This window comes from Melanotaenia boesemani, chromosome 13 (assembly GCF_017639745.1).
Source record: "Melanotaenia boesemani isolate fMelBoe1 chromosome 13, fMelBoe1.pri, whole genome shotgun sequence".
Taxonomy (NCBI): Eukaryota; Metazoa; Chordata; class Actinopteri; order Atheriniformes; family Melanotaeniidae; genus Melanotaenia; species Melanotaenia boesemani.
The window spans coordinates 19,636,772-19,654,642 of NC_055694.1; the positions used below are offsets into that span (position 1 = coordinate 19,636,772).

At 39.0% G+C, this 17,871-nt stretch overlaps 1 protein-coding gene across 6 annotated transcripts in view; it reads left to right on the forward strand.

Moving 5' to 3' along the window:
• Window positions 1-4,678: 4,678 nt before the first annotated feature.
• LOC121652109 (forkhead box protein J3-like) overlaps window positions 4,679-17,871 on the forward strand; it is an 80,690-nt gene continuing 67,497 nt past the window's right edge. For 2 of the 6 annotated variants that reach the window (XM_042004682.1, XM_042004687.1), the window contains exons 1-3: window positions 4,679-4,958; window positions 14,365-14,488; window positions 14,943-15,410. In XM_042004682.1, the coding sequence (XP_041860616.1) occupies window positions 15,057-15,410 (354 nt within the window). In that variant the 5' untranslated portion in view covers window positions 4,679-4,958; window positions 14,365-14,488; window positions 14,943-15,056. Of the gene's footprint in view, window positions 4,959-12,863; window positions 12,959-13,360; window positions 13,482-14,364; window positions 14,489-14,942; window positions 15,411-17,871 lie in introns of all 6 variants that reach the window. The other 4 variants (XM_042004686.1, XM_042004685.1, XM_042004683.1 and 1 more) reach the window with 3 other exon arrangements.

Genomic DNA, 17,871 nt, shown 5'->3' on the forward strand with positions numbered 1-17,871 from the left:
TAAATTTGCTCATTTACCTGGTCAAGGTCAAACCAAAGCTGCATGAGTTTATCCTGTTAAAACCAGAATTTCAGTTCCATATTCTCCAATATTCCTATTCATGTTCTCCTGGACAAACAATATCTTTTTTTATTTCCTTCTGTTTTTATTAACATCCATAGAGTTTAGGACTGCACAGTATCCTTCACACTGCCTTTGTTAAACCTAATGTGTCATTGGTTATCTGTGTGTCCTAACACCAAAGATTTAGCTAACACTCTGCTATTGTAAATATAGGATGGCCACTGCATAATTGTACTAATGCTTATGTTCCATTACTGGAGCAGTTTTTTTTTCAGCTGATTTTTAGGTTCTGTGGTGCCTCGATGCAGAAATGTTGAAAGACTCAATCAATAATGTCAAAAACATGAGAAAGTTCTTCTGTTTCCAGATCTTTTTGTTTCTGCCATCTTCACTGAGTTTGGACACACGAAACTCACACATGTAGTTAATCTTTTTCACTAATTACATGGTTTTATCCAATTTAAAATAGTTTTACTCATCCAACAATATTTATGCTTTACCTTCACTTTGTTTTCGTTTCCCCCCTATAATTCTCTATTTTTTTATTTAATTTTTGAAGGCCTTTTCTAGCTTGTTTGGCTGGGCAAAAAATGAAATCCTTTTTTTTTTTTTTTTTTTTTTTTTTTTTTGTCCAAAATTATGTAGTGATACTGACTTGTTGCATTAATTCATTTTATAACAACTCAGTGTACTCGTAGACAATTAATATTTTAAATGGAAAACAGATCAACACAATGAACAATTGACATGAGATTATTTTCATCAACAACGTGTTTTGATCATTATCATATGCAGTAAGTGATGAAATCATGATATCATAAAAGTTAGAGATCAATATAAATCGATATAAAACCAATTAGCCTTTAACCGAACTATGATTTCTACATATTATCTGGGCGACAAACTCTTCTTGGGTGCAAATAAAGCTCTCCTCTGCTCTGCTTCGCGAGACAGCTTGCATCAGATGTCACTACTAGTCAGAAGTTGGTGTTTTCACAACTTTGGGGCCAGTCGAGCAAGACCATCATTCTTTCTTATTAATCCTGTTCACAATATAAACGACTTCAGTCTTGTAACCTTAGCAACAGCTTGTTCTACTGCAGACTCTTTCTTAAAGGCATCGCTACCAAATAATGCTCACTGGATGTAGACGTGGCTCCAGCGGCTGCCTGCAAGGCTTTTTATATCACATGCTCCTCTAGATATTAGCCATGAGTTACAGCGACAAGGATGGATAAATTTAAGAACAAGCCTATGAGTGTTTGGATATATAATCAACTCCGATGTTTCGGCTAATAGCCATTCACATTTTGTCATCACGAGGTGAACAAACCGTTCATTGTTGAAGTCAAGCCCGTAAAACACACAGGTTTAAAAAGATGGCAAAGCAGAGAAGACAAAAGTTACACCATTTGCACTGAAAAGATCAGTTTTTACGTACTTTCTTTCTTTTTTTTTTTACTTTTTACGTTAAAGTAATTTTAAATGCAGTTACACTTTTGAAAAATGTTTTCACAAGCTTTTACTCTTTCTTAGGTTAGAGAACCCTCTGGTGGTGGACTAATAGATTACAACTATCTATCTATCTATCTATCTATCTATCTATCTATCTATCTATCTATCTATCTATCTATCTATCTATCTATCTATCTATCTATCTATCTATCTCTCTGTCTGTCTGTCTGTCTGTCTATCTATCTATCTATTTATCTATCTGTCTATCTATCTCTCTGTCTATCTGTCTGTCTGTCTATCTATCTATCTATCTATCTATCTGTCTGTCTGTCTGTCTGTCTGTCTGTCTGTCTGTCTGTCTGTCTGTCTGTCTGTCTGTCTGTCTGTCTGTCTATCTATCTATCTATCTATCTATCTGTCTGTCTGTCTGTCTGTCTGTCTGTCTGTCTGTCTGTCTGTCTGTCTGTCTATCTATCTATCTATCTGTCTGTCTGTCTGTCTGTCTGTCTGTCTGTCTTTCTATATGTCTAGTGATAGACAGGTTACTGTTTGCTGTCTCAGACAAACATCCTGTTGCAAGCATCCCCACCATCCAGATGAGTGCAGCACTGAGCTGTTTATGAGCCGTAGTGCCTACTGATACATTGCCTGACCACACTCCTAGAAAAAAAAATGGTTATTGTGTTAAGTCTGACTTATCCATACACTTTTAATCAATATAGGAATAAATATATTACTTTGATAATACGATTAATTACCTCTAGGTTGGATTACCGTATTAGTTATGAAAACATTAATCGTTTTAGTTTAATATTTTTCACTCCTTTCAGTAGAAGCAAACACATTATTGTCACAGCTTCCTGACTTACATTTGGGATTTTTTTAAACCTCTTGGGAGCCTTGTTCCTGTTTCAGGTCCTCTGGTCACTGTTGGCAAATCTTGATTTCTGACCCAAGGTTTAGTTATGGGCTCATGAACCAATTGGAAAAATAAATTGGAAAATCTTAAAATATTTATTACTGGCCATAAAATTCCACCATGTATTGTTTGACTAATTAATCTTATAATCTTACAAATTAATCTTTATTGTTACACTTAATCTATAATATCAAATGAACAATTTTACTGTGAGATAGCTTTGAAAAAATACTATCTGTGAATTATATTGTTGCACTTTATCTAAAATTATTTCACTATTTTAAAAAAAATAAAATAAAACCAGCCAGAGCTGTATAGTAGAAAGCTTCATTTAGCAGTAATCTGTTTGTGGCCGTTAAGTCTAAATCCTGAGATTGAAACTTTGCCATCTGTACATCTAATGGCATCAGAACGGCTGAGTTGATGTCTACGTTCAAAATATTACAAATCATTTAATAATTTAAAAAAACTTTATCAATTATTATTTTGCAAAAATTAAATTAAGAGGTTTAAAAAAGGTCCCAAATTATTTATCGCTATTACATCAATTTACTTTTGATACACAGTCCTTCTAGGTGGAGAGAAAATACCCTCCTCCATGCACAAGAGTGTCAGAGGGTTAAATTTCCAAAATCACATCTTGCATGTCAAAAAGCAAACTGACAGCCAGTAGTTTTAACATTTGATGTGATGTTACAACTATGCCAAAAACTAGCTTCTCTTACTCTTACTGTTGTTGAGGTCTCCATTGTGTTATACTTTTATACCTTTTGAAGTGACAATAACAATATGAAGACTGTAACGTAGACACAAAAGAACCTCACCACATTAAGCCTTAATGTTTTCAGACAGCTTGAGGAGCTTGTAGCCTTAACAGTGCTGCTATCAGCAGTCAGACCGAACATCCTTTCAGTGCATACCTCCACCAAAGCTAAAAAGATTAAAAAAAAAAAAAAAAAAAAAGGTCCTGTATCCAGATTGGGAATTAAAAGTTTACCACCTCTGCACCAGTCATACCACACAGTTGATGGTACTAACCACTTTCCAACTTTCTTTGTCAAGGTAACAGTTTTCAGCAGATTTTAAATACAATAGTGTGGCTTGAAGTTACGGGGTGCATTCAAAGTAACCTACTTGCCAATCTGTGTATCCTTCCATTTATCATGTTTTAAACCAGTTCAGGATGGCGGAAGGACACAGAATTGGAAAAGAGGTGAGAGGCAGTCCATCACTGTGACTAGGTATGTATTTTTCCACATACTTCTACATATTTTCTATATACATCTGCATAGTTTCTACGTACTTACTGTAGTACATACTACATTCAACATTCTTCTACATAGCTGAGGAGACAGCTGTCTACACAGATGTCAGTTCACTTTCTGACACTCTTGTGTCTTGCCTCTCACTGTCAGGCATGTTTCTACTGAGATACCCATACTCCGTTTGTCCTTATTGAGAGAGCCACTGTAATAGATAAAAATGTTGTTTCCAGGAATGCCGCAGCAGCCTCCGGTTTTAAAAGAAGACTTTGTTGTCTGTACTTTTATTAATTGGAATTAAGTTGTACATGTTTGTTCTGCATTTTTGATTATTCATAGCTCTATCAAGAATTTAGTTCAGGGCAAAGGGCTAAATGTGTCACTTTTCAATACAATTCTCTCCAGGTGGGTGCGCTGTGTGTTCACAGCAGGTTTCTCCCTGTATTTCATCACAAATGTAAAGTCTTGGACTGAGGAATATCTCAGCTGTAACACAATAGGCTCCACATCCCACCACAACCTCCAAATTTGTTCGCAAAGGAGAGTAAAGGATGGAAAGTGCCACTGTGAGCAATGTTTAAACATTATTATGCATATTTCCTTGTGTTTTGCAATTGAATGTTTTGGGATCTGGATGCTCTCACCTTTTTCTTTAGTTTCATCCATTTAAAGATACAAGCAAAGTCTCTGGAATGGCAGTGAATGATAATGATTATGGTCCATGTAATTGAAGACATACATAAACACCATATAACCCTTATTATTACAAGTCTAATTATAATTATATGTGTGGTATGTAATTATGATATGTTATTTTACTATTATTTATGGTGGGCATGTCCTTGTAGAATCCTATTAATATTTAAATAGGGAACTAGTTAAATGGATGTGATTTCATATTTTCTTAGTGTGGTGCATGAATTCATCTTTAACGTGCTCCGGCTGGCGCTGGAAGTAGTTCCGGTGGCTTATCAGCGGAGCACTGAGCACTGAGACCCGGGATCTTCTCTCGCTGAGCTCAAATGCGTGTAGCGGGTCGAGGCTTTCCGTTACGAGTGTCGAATGACCACAGCAGCGGTCAGCTGAGTCTGACACCCGCAGAGCACCGAACCTGCAGCCCGGGTGACAGCACAAAGACAACGCGGGAGCTTTTGTCTTCGAGTGGGGGATTTTCAAGCACACAATCATAGGCGTCTGGAGTACAAAAAAAAACAAAAAGAAAAAACAAAAACCGAGCCGGTTCATATCCATGTACGACGGTGAGTAGTGTGCGCAACAATTTTGGATGTTAGTCATGGAGGTATATGGCAACTAATGATATATTGTGAAATAATTTTTTTTAAGAAACAATGGTTCTGCTTAACGACTGGCCATGACAAGTTCGCTGCCCGTGACAACATGCATGCATGCAGCCGCTGGAGCATTTATTTACGCGCTGTCCGTCTGTAAAAGTCAGTCAACTTCTGCAAGTTTACCATCAAAGCCTCGTTCTAACATTAACAGAGCGAGATGTTGCTAAAGATGCTGCCAAGAAAACTGGGATTATTCAAACAGTTTTCAAAGAGGTGACTTGTATTTAGAGAACAGTTTTAAAGACTTCTCTCACTGGCTGTCCAGCTGTCAACCAAAACAACCTGAGGACAGCGAGCTCCACAGCTAATGTGATCCAAGTCAACTGAGGTCACACCAAACGTCTAGAGGGGTTCCTTAAGACTTAAATTCCTCTTATGAGAAACTTTCATAAGTTTATTTTCTGAGTACTCAGTGTTGAAGCAGCATCTATGGCTCATCCACATAGGTGCTGATTGTTTTTCCATTTATTGTAGTTTTGGTGGTTGCATTTGGTAGACGTGTGTTTGCATGCTTTATACCTGTGTGAATGGTTATCAGAGGTTCTCCGTGTTTATTCTATTTAATGCCAAGTCAAATATTAGTGTCATATCTGTTTCACGTTAAATTAACTAGCAGATTTTATATTAATGTGCTTTTGCAAATACTATTCTCTCTCTCTCTCTTTCGCTCTTTTTTTTTTTTTTTTTTTTTTTTTAGTAAATTAGATAAAGAATATTTAATTAAGTTACTATGTGACAAAACTGGCCATAAATTCAGGTTATTTTTTCAACAAGCTGCAGATGTGCTCTTCTTTTTCATTAGGTTCCCGCTCGTGAAGCTTTGTAGTTTAATTTCATCATTTCTTCTGTTGTAACGGGTCATTATCGTTCTTTATTCTGCAGCGTAAACAGCCGGTCAGTACAGTCCAGCATCACCTCACTAAAAATATACAGACAAGGGGAGATGTGTGTGTGTGTGTGAGAGAGAGAGAGAGACAGTCTGAGTGTTTGAGAGAATCCCCTGCTCCTGATTTGGATGTGTCTCTAATTCCTATCAAGATGAGAGCTGTCTGAACAGATTTCTCTCATCATTATTTGCTCTGAGATTTACTTGTGCTTGTAAATGGTGTTGATTGAGGGTAATTTGGCTTTTTAATTGCTGAACAGCTGCCACACTCACTGCTGATTGCCATTGTAGGCTTTCTCAGCACATCACTCCTAGAGCCCTAAATGCCTCATTAAAACGTTATGCAGAATCTCATGAAACGTGAAGAGAAGGAACCATCATAATGTTTTACTGATTTGTGTTTTATCATCGGAAAGGTCGTTGTAATTACCGTCAATGTCAGCAAATGCAATGCGAAGAAGCGAGTGGAGTAATGACTTTTTGAAAGTTGAATGAAGGGTTAGTTGTGGATGCACTGCAGGCGTTACACTTTCTTTGATAAAGATGAACTCCATATGCTAGCTCATTTAGTCAGTGATGGTTGTCAAATTTCTGTTGTCTATTCGCACGTTCGTTAAGATTTGTAATATATTCATTTTGTGGGGCTTCATAAGTGATAGTGGGCAGACTTTCTGCTCATCGTCTGCCAAGAGTGATTTGCCTTTGAGTTTATAGATGATGGAGTTTAGATACTGAACTTGTATGTGTTGTATGTGTTATCAGGTAATGTTTGCAAAGAAGGCTTTATTATGCCTTTACATTTTATATATAGGCTATATTTACCCCTTTGGAATTTTTAATAAAATTCAGTTTAAGTGTATATGAAATCGAGATACAGTCCCTGCACCCTGGTGTCTGTGCGGCATTCACAGTGTCTGTTTTATTGAAAAACGCAGCATGATCCACGTTAGCATGTATCATTCAGAAGGCATTAGTAATGACTGAAATGCTGTGCAGAAAACGTTCTGTACATTGTAACTGCATCATCAACTTTTCATACTGTAGCTGAAACTCTGTTATAAATAATGTGTTTAACCTTGAAAAGATCTGTTTACTTAATACGAAAATTAATAGGGAACAATATGCTTTTAGCAACCGCATACACCCACAGCCTTCTGTTGCATGGATTGATGCCTGGAAGCTGTCTGCTTTTCTTCATCACGAACACGTCCGCTAAAGGGGCTGCTGGTTAAGAAGATGGCATGGCAGTGGCTATTAAAAGACCTGAGGATGAGGTGTCATTTTAGCTGGAAGCGCTCTAATCTTCCTGTAATTATCAGGCCACTGCTGGTCATCAGTTCACATTAATTACTTCAGGTCATGTCATTTATCAGCTGTTTAAAAGTGGTTATTGAAATGACCTTTTATTTACCACAACTGTGTCAGTGAGTGGACGTGGAGAGCTTTGTGCCAGACTTATTTATAAATAAACAAGCTTAAATCAGATATTGATTTACCTACATAAAGGCATCTTCTGTCATCAGGCTCTAAGCTGATAAATCTGACAGCACATTAGATCAGGCATACTCACTTTTCAAGTACCTTTAAGTTCTCTGAGTGCTCGCAGTCACTGTGATTTTTGTCATGTCCCCAGGAAACTACACATAATTTGAATTCTAATGCAGCAAATCCTTTTATCTTGTCAAAATCCTCTTTGATTCAGTTTGCAAAGCATCACTGTGATTTCAAAAAGAAAGATGTGAGAGATAAGATAGTGGATGATCACCTTTAAAGGGCTGTTATTTGGATTGAACTCAGCAGATGCGCTGCCAGCGACAAGAGTTTAGGGCAAAGCTTCCATTGTGAGCCTGATGTAAAGCTTGTGTCTTGCACAGGCTGAGAGTTATGCACTCTTCTGGTTATGTTTTAATGAGTAACAATTGTTAGCCAATTTGCATGTAAAACAATGCAATTATAAACAAGCATCAAAAAGCTGTAATACTTCTAAAAAAATGTAAATTACTCTCCATTATAAAGCGCAACAAAACCTAAGCCATGCCTCTGAGCCTGGGCCTCGAGGTTTGGGATGCTCACTTCCATTATTAATGCTATTCACAAGCCAAACTTTTTAGGTTGGTGCAGTTGGGTGCTTTAATCTATTTTTGCTGTAAATTAATGAATTTTTAAAGAGGACTAGTCCTCGCTGAATAGGACTGGATGTGGGAATGTAGTTTCAGTCGCGGTGACGCAGTGCCAAAGCCTCCTTTACTGTGCAAAGCATGAGTTCACAAACAGCATCCCATCTCTCTCTTGGGACCTCTCGTTGGGGAAGTTTGCCGAATTGATGCACTCCTATGTTTTATTTATGACTAAATATGCCTTTTTAACTCCGCCGTTGTCAGAATCCCAAGTTCTGATAGTATTTTCCTAGTTGGTAGTTCTAAGTCTTTTGGATCATTTACTCTCTCTACCTTGGCAGATGTTTCCAGGTGTTGCAATCTGTGTGGGCTTTACAATTTCAATATTTTATCCCAGGCCCAGAAGGATCAACCGAGCCTACTGATTTTCTAGGCTTCTTTCAATTAGATTTTCTTTCAGACCTGAGAAAAATGGTGTGAATGGTGTGTTCAGTTTCAATTGAGATGCTCCTGGATGGACTCGGTTGACACGAGTCAGCTGAGGAAAGTGTTCTATCATTGAGAAAATATCATAGCATGCAATACAGATTTCTTTTGTCCTTATTTTTCCCTTCAAATATTAGTTTGCCTGACTACTCTCCTAGGCACTAAGGCTACCAAGAGAACTTTAGAGAGCTTTAGAATAGTGAATTGATGCCTCTCCAGGTCTCCTGTAAAAAGAAAAAAGTATCAAACGATAATTGCTTAACCCGACTCCATTTGAGGATGAGCAAACAGTCACCATGAGGGCAGCTGATTTGCCTTGATATCTTATAATTGGACCTTTTCAAGGGTATGTTTTGCTAAAGCAGAAAGTAATTAAGACGTTCAATACTGCTTTTTGGACCTTTTCCTCTCTCCTTTGAATGGCCCACATTTGTAGAGTTGTCAGCGCTCAGTATGCCCACAGACTTTCTTTTGACACGTTAGCCTTACACTTGCCAGAGCAGTCCTTCCCAGAAACCCCCTCTGCTCCCCACGCTCCGGGTGGGTATTTTGTTATTACTTCATTTTCCTCTGAAAATATTTTGATGCCTCTTTCCTTTGGCTCCCTCCTCCCCCGTCTCTCTCCCATCCCCCGTCACTCCATTCAAAGTTCTCTATTAAAATGCAGAACTGTAAAGCCTCTCTCAGTCTAAAAGCCTGCTAGCAGCGGGGGACTGTTAGCTGTTAGTGATGCATACAGCTGAGTGAGTGCATCACAGCTACAAAGTCTAATGGGTGAATACGTTCAATCACACACATTCCCTCAACTCTTTTAAAGAGACAATATTCCTAGTCATGAAAGCACCATCCACAGTGCAGAGTGGTACGTTTAGATTTATTTATTTATTTTTTTCATTTTTCTTTTTTGAGAAAAAGGATTTCTGGCTCATCAACGTCCATATCCTTATTTATTTTTATTATATATTTCATGTAATCTCTTTGGTAAGTACCAACTAAAATTCCTCAACTGTTAAGCTACAAAAGTTAACTTTTTAAATACTTTTCATATAATTTAGCAAAAAGTAAAATTTTGAGATTCCACACTCATCTTTAACCACAAATTGAACCTTCTCTGATACCCACTAATGTTAGCCAAACATCCATTGTATGTTTATACTGAACTGTTCAAACCCTGCTTAAAGATTAACTGCCTGAAGATCCTTTACTCAACACTTTTATTTCTTAGGCTGGGTAAACGCATAAAGATTATCGAGTATTTGTCCCGACTTTGCTCCTTCCTGACCAAGGATGCCCGATTATATTGAGTCTTATAAGATTTTTCTATAGAATTATCATTTGGTCTGAGAAGTGTTAAGAGCGAATTTTTCTCAACAATCATCTCTGAAACAGGCCGTTGCCGACAATCGGAGGTATTAAACATGTTCAATATTTACGACCAAAACTCTTGATGTGTGTGGAGAAAGCTCCTAAATTGTGACTCTGTGGGGTGTGATGTGGAACTGAATGTAGCCAATCAGAGAGCGAACTGACTGCAGAGCAAGGAAGGATATAAAGTCCGTATTCATGCCGTGTCCAGTCTGTTAGTTTTTCAGTTCTGGCTTTTTCTGTTAAGAATAGTCCCAAGACCAACATCATTCCCTCGTTTTCTATATCCTCTTCCATGCTGGGTGTTGCTATGATTCTTCTTCTTCATTTTCGTTAGACCACGTTTGGCCACGCGAGATTTCGGGCTCAGAGGACTAGATTCTAGATCGATTGCTGGACAGCATTGTTATGTGTGTGTTGTTCTGTGGTGAGATTATCTGAGCACACCACACACAGTATGATCAACACTGTTGAATGGCAGATTTTTTTGAGGTCTCGAACAGATAAAAAAAATCTCTTTAGATTAAAAAAACTTGTGTACCAGGCCTTACCAGCTAGAGATTTCTGCCTCATCTGAAAACTTTCTAATGCTTCCTAAACAGTGATAAAGAGTTGAATCAAAGTTTTTTTTTTTTTTTTTTTTGTATAGTATGCAGGAACTGGCTGCTTGCATTACTGCATGATGATTTCATTAGGTAGTTTTATCATGTTAAGCAACAAGAAGACCCTCTTTCTTGGGAATCTTTTTGAACTGTCTCACTCTTTGTTGCATATTTTTATGTGTAATCATCCAAATAATTTGTGAATAAAAAGCATTTTTGGCAATTAGTTTATTTTTTGTCCTGCTAAAATCTTCTTAATTTTAACTGTCAAAGTGATGAAACAATTAGTGCTTTTGTAGAACATCCATTGTTGATAAAATCTTAGCACTTTCTCGAATGTAGATTTTAGACTTTAAGAAACAGTTAAGGTTAACTCCTTAGCAGCAACATAAGCAGGCTGTTTATTCAGTTTACTTCATATCTGGTGTTTGTATTGCCGGGAACCCATAGAAGTCCTGGCCAAGGTTGGAGTCATTTGGATCAGTAGTCCTCTTTGACTAAGATTTCCTTTCTGTTGTGTTGTCATAATTACTGCTTGCTTGCATGAGAAGGACTTAGAGAATACAGGTGAATTTTTAGTCATGCCACACTATGCTGTTGTATAAAATTGATAATGATACTGTTTTCATATAAGCTCTAACAATAAAGGGTGGAAAGCATCCCTTGTAGTTTGTGTATCACCTTTGTTGGTGAACCACCTGTGACCCTTGTTAATGGCCACCACACATATTCTCTTTAGCATAAAGTGTTTGTAATTGGTAATACTTATGGTAAAATATTACAATTGATATTTTCATAGACATTACTGCTGCTCAGTCTATTGCAACACCCAAACTCCACCCTCTCTGATGTCATCAAAGCAGGTCTAGCTCCTGCTAAAACGCTACATCTATTTTTATTAGCGCCGCTCCTTCATGCATTTTGAAAGCCAAATGAACACATCTTTTATCATTGTAGCATTAAAGAGTGTAATGTTATACCTAACCTCTTTAAAATGGTAGTTAAAGTACATAATTACCATGATGTAAAAAAGCTGTGAGCTCACACTAGCACACACCAAACTGGTACAGAAATACCTGACAGACTTTTTTATTCTCAGATACATTATACTTGTCTGCAGTTTGCTCATGAGGACTTAACTATGGAAATTCTTCTTTTGGGGCTTATCTTTTCACAAATCATATTTAATTGGCCCAGATTGTTTAAAATAAACACACACACACACACACACACACAAAAACAAACAAACAAAAAAAAAAAGACAACCAGCAGTTTTGTTGCCATTTAAATATCACATAGTAATTCCTACGTAATTCCAGTCCGATTTATGGTTTCGTTTGGTCAGTTATTGTTAAGAACTGCTGCTTGTATAGCAAAAGTTTATTTTTGTACCGACAGAAGGCGGCACATTTAATGACCCAATGGAATTGAGACCTTCTGACTTAGACGAAAAAATGGCAATAAAAAGTTAGATTTCCAAGTCTTATTATAAAACATTATTGTTTAATACCACAATTTGCAAATAGCAAATTCAAAAGTTTTATTTTCCCATTTTTGTAGCACATCAGATAAAACATGATTTGAACTTGAAGTTGGGTGGAAATAAGAAGAGGCTGGTTGTTTTTACGCAGAACTTTGACTTTGGTGTGAAAATCCACTGCAGATCTGAACAACTCACCGAATCGGTCATTTTCAGACCTCTGGTACCTTGTTTGGGGACCAGAGGTTTTACTTTGGAATAACTTAAAAAACTAAAATATGTTTGGTGTAGATACTCTTCGACCACCAAAAGTATGTCAATCACAATAAGTATGTCAAAATGAGTGTGTGCTTGTGTTTACAATTGAAATGTCTGTTCATACCGTTCGAAACTAGAACTAAAGCACCAATAATAATAATAGACTTTTTTACCTCTTCCACTGTATGTTGTTTTGTATGCATTGTTATTTTAGTTCTCTCAGATAAACATAAACTACTAACAGAGATGAACTTCTGTTATGGTTTAAAGCACCCATTTTGTAGGGCTTAGAACTGGAACATCAGTGACTTCTTGACTTTACAGTATACTTCTATAGAAAGTCAATAGCTCAAAGATAAGTACAGATGCTTCACACTGCAAGGGGTCTTCTCTGCAGTGTTCGTTTTTCCTTCTGATGCCATGCAGGCCTCTGAGGCTAATGTGAAGCTCAGCAAATATCAGAAAAAAGAGGCACAGTGCTAAGGCTACCCCAGTCCATGTGAGACCAGTTGACTGAGTCGACTAGGTAATTGGTTGCGTTTACCAGCCCAGCAGGGCCCCTCTCCCCAGAAGCCAAGTCATGCCCGCCTCCTTTTCTTTTTCTGCTCTCTGTTATAGCTCATCATCCCAACACCTCACCAGGGTGTGAAGCTTCACCGTGTGGCCGTGCAGCCAGCCCACGCTCCCCAACTTCTCAACAACAGCCACACCAGGTTGGGGCTTGTTGCAGGCTGATTTTCAGTTTGAGCTTACTTTTAATGAGGGGCAAATAAGTACTTGTTGTTCTGTGTCCTGTGTGTCACCACCCCCATCTCCACCTACCCACCACAAGTGAAACCTCAGGAAAAAGAAAGGCTTACTAATTAAGATGGCTTCCTGGGATTTGAAGAGTGGTTTGGCTATAGCTTCACCCACAGTGGTAGAGCCTTAGGGAGGAGATGAGGGTGGTTTTGTGCAAAAAGGCTCCTCATGCGCCTCAGTTCCTCTTTCTCCTCCGTAATCCCAGTCCCTGGCTTGTTTGGCTTGATGAGCCTGCTGCCAAACATTTGTGTTTTCTTCTTGTAATTACAAAAGGGGTTTGCACTGGGTATTTCCCCCTTTGTTATTCATTCTAGTGGTTGGCTAGGGGGACTTCAAAGAGAGACAGAGGGGTGCATTTCAGTAGGCTCGTTCAAGTTCTCGCACCTTGATTGGAGAATGGCGTTGTTCTCTTTCTTGTTGAAAGAAATTCGAATGGTGAGTGCACGAGCAGGTGAGGCTTGGATGTGTATTTCCATATAATATGGAGGTGGATTTTTTTAAACTGTTCAGTGACATAGCACCAACCTGTATTCATTTCTTTTACTTATAAACTGTAGGATGATTATCGTACATAAGCAGCAAACACTTTTCTTTATCAAATCAGAGTGTGAGCTGAATGCAGCATCTTTTTTATGAGTAACAGTTTCATGACATTCTCAGTCCAAGTGACAAATGTTCTGTGATTTGACTGAACTACAGAACAATTGATGAGTAATTATCTTGTGTGTACCAAATGTCTTTTTTTCTTTTTTTTTTCAACCATGCTAAAAAGATTTTAAAAAGCCCCTACCACTAAAATAAAGTTCATGCTCTGTTAAATTTAGGACTTTTAAAAGTTTATTGCTGCTCTAAAAATGAGCTACAATAATAATAATAATAATAATAATAATAAAAAAAGTTGAGCTTTTTTTGTGTCTATCTGACAAGGATCAGGGAGTGTGTGTGTGTGTGTGTGTGTGTGTGTGTGTGTGGAGGGGGGGGTATTTGACAGAGAGGGAAAGGGGACGAGCCTTTCAGCTCCTCTGGAGGGTTTGGAATTCCTCCCGAGCTGTTCCCCCCTATTTGGCAGGCACTTGTGAAAACAATTCCCTAGCTTTTAGTCACTCTGCAGATCCAATTGCCATTTCCACTTTGGAGGGAATGAGACTCAGAGGCAGACCAGACAGACAACACACAAAGGGAGAAAGGGAGAACAGTTTTAATCGGGTTGGACAGATGCCGAGGCCAGTCGAACAGTTGCGTGATACTAATATCTAATGAGGGCTGTCTGGTAGCGCAAGCTCACCATCTTGTGTGGTTTTGTGTTTGAACTTTGCAGCAGCAGCCATTGCAGTGGCCAAATGAAGATCTTGTGAACATGCACGAGGGCAGGAATCTACCTTTTACTTCAGTGACTTCCCCAGATGCTTTGGCCCAAAGAAAGATGGAAGGAAATGGGAAGAGTAAGACATTTAACTAATTCCTGCACTCATATCTACACTTTACATTGCTCATAAGATATAGTGTTAATGACAAAGTGATGGAAGGCTGAAACATTTAGTTTTCCATCACACAATCTAGATCAGTCATTCCCAACCCTGGTCCTCAAGGCACACTATCTTGCAGGTCTTAGATGTCTCCGTGGTGCAACCCACCTGATTCAGATTAAATGGATCTCTGACAAGCTCTGCACAAGTCTCCAAATGAGCCATTAATTTGAGTCAGGTGTGCTGCAGCAGGGACACATCTAAGACCTGCAGAATAGTGTGCCTTGAGGACCGGGGTTAGGAATCCCTGATCTAGACTGTATTTTGAAAATGATGTGCATGTTGTCGTCCATGTGTCCGCCAAGGGTTCTTTCTGCCCCAGCTACAGGAGATGAATAAGCATAGTAAACAAATCTCCTGCTCTTCCTAGGCCTGAGCCAAGACTGCTGCACAGAGCCCATTCAGTAAACCTACAAGAGATCCCCCACACACCACGTCACTGAGCCGTTCACCTTCCCTATTGACCTCTTAACCAACAAGCACTATGACCTCCGAGCTGGAAAGTAGCCTTACTTCAATGGACTGGCTTCCCCAGCTCAGTATGAGGGCAGCCATCCAGAAGGCAGATGCTGGACACCTTCACAGTCATCACCATGGGCACCACCACCACCATCATCACCATGGGCATGGTAAGAAAATGGTACATTTGGATCCAGGGACAACGCTGGATCAAGAGGAAGCTGCTCAGCACAGAGACGGTAAACCTCCCTACAGCTACGCCAGCCTCATTACTTTTGCCATCAATGGCTCACCACGCAAACGGATGACCCTCAGTGAGATCTACCAGTGGATCTGTGACAACTTCCCCTACTACAGAGAGGCAGGCAGTGGCTGGAAGGTAAGACAAGATAAACTGTAGAGTATGGATATTTTTCTCCAGGCTAGGCTGCAGTAGCTGATTTGAATATAAAAATGGTATCTGTTTCCTTGTTTTAGTTGATAGTGAACCATAGCTATGGATCACAGTCAAACTGGATTCATCTTGTACTTGTACCTTAGACTTGTTGGGTACAAAAGACAGTCTCAAAGAGAGGTTCAGACAGACAGGATTTCATTAAAAACATTTTAAGGAAAAATCTAATAAACATGGCCTAGAGCTTGTCAGAAGTGGTGATCAGGACCAAGGTTTCTTCAAGATTAGCAACGCATAAGCTGTTTTTAAGTGTGTTCATGCAGAAGGGTCAAAAGTATTGGGACAAAATTGAAAATGAGCAGTTGCAACAAGTTGCAGAGTGGACCCAGAGACAGGGCTCCCAAATCCACACATTGTTTTATTAAAGGATTATTTTTATGGACAAAAATTCTAAATATAATATTGGGAACAGTAATTTGTATTTTCTGGGGTTTTAATGTGTGCCTGAAGGGTAAGCTTAAATAAATTTGAAATGTATTATTGTCCCTTTATATGATGTGCCTTGTTCTCTCACTCAAACAGTAGACAGAGCAAAGATGTGTCATGACTCTGCAGAGAAACCAACAAAAGATTTTATTTAACAGCAGAGTACTGTAGATGAAGACAAAGTAAAAAATACAGGCAATTGGAGTGAGCTCAATACCACATGGTAAACACTGGTAACAGACTGGCGAAGAGTGACTGGAGAAACTGGGTTTTAAGAGTTTAATGGGGTGATGAGGGACTGGTGTGTTCACAATCCTGTTAAGCACAGCTGCAGGTATAGAGGGAGGAAAACTGAGCAATACCAGGAATTGCTGGGGATGCCAGGAAGACAAGACATGACAGGATGATGCTGACAGCATTGTCCCAAGGTGAAACTAATGAGCTGATTACACATGATGATATGATGATGATAAGAACAATAACGCCCCTCTTAGTAAGAAGCCAACCAGAATTCAGTCTTTTACCAAGAGATACCTGTGTCATTCTGTATTGCTAAATAACCAAAAACATGTCTGCATGATGGCTGTAACTGCTGGATGAAGACCAGTCAGATGGGTCTGTTGTGTATGATGCCTCCTGCTGTCGATCGCTCCTGTTGTGTGAAGCAATTAGTATAGGAATGGCTTGAGTTTGGCACCAAGATGACTTGGTGCTGACGTTTTTAGAGCTTTTAAGGCATACAGTAAATGAGAAAAATGTTAAACACACACACACACGCGCACACACACACACACACACATATATATATATATATATATATATATATATATATATATATATATATATATACACGGTAATAACTAATTTATGTAATTAACTGCGTTAATAATTTCAATGCAATCAACGCATGTGCAGCATGACAAGCCCACTACATCTGTCATTCCTCTGTTATGACTGTGGGACATGGAGAGGCGAGGTGGAAAAGGTGAACCGGCTGGCTCTATGTATGGATTCCAGAATAAAAACAACTTTAAAGTGTAACTACACCCACTGCCAAATTTTGAAAAATGCCAAAATGCCAAATTTTGAGCTGTGGGGTGATCGGGGAGGGGAAAGTGGGCCAGTCAGGATGCACAGGCAAAAAATGATTGACAGACAGCAGCTCAGCAGCCACTAGGTAGATGGAAAGCAAGGTGAAAGACTTTTCCCCTCCAGAATCTCCTCAGCTACACAAGAACAAGGTGGTCCTGAACCGTATCAGACTGAGCCGTTAGCGCTGTTGCGCTGGCCTGTCAGCAGCTCTGGAAAGCTGTGGCAACTCGCGGCAGATTGTGGCAGCTATCGAAAGTCCCGCTGGAAGTTGCCGCTGCCACAATTTGAGCTGCTGTCTGTCACCAGATGAGGATCAGCAGGTAGAGAATAAAGTCCAATGTTACTTGCACACGCCTTAAAAGGACAAATCCATCCCTTTGCAGGAATATTTAATCAGACTCTGTGAAAGAATAAAAGTCTGAAACTAGCAAAACTACGTCATATAGGCTCACATCTGTTCATGTGCGTTGGTGGGCGTGGTTTTCTATGCCTGCGAGACTAGGACCCGCCTATTTGCATCTGGAGGGAGGCGCTGTGAGGTTTTTAAAATTTTCTCATGACATTGAGAAGCACCAAGTACAACTCCCTATCACGAAAAACAAAACATGTTTTACCCTGTAGGGGGCGTTATGAGCCATTTTTGACCCACAGTACCCCATTTTTTAAAGAAATTAAAAAATGACTAATTTTCTTAACAGTATAGGTGGTTTTCATCACAATTAAGTAATACTATTTTATTAACAGCTCAATAAACACGTTTTAGGGTGCACTATCCCTTTAATGGAGCAACCCATGGATGACACCCCTGTGGAGAATGAGAGTGTTTTAACACACACTTTTCCTGGTGAGAGTGTTACAGACCTGCACT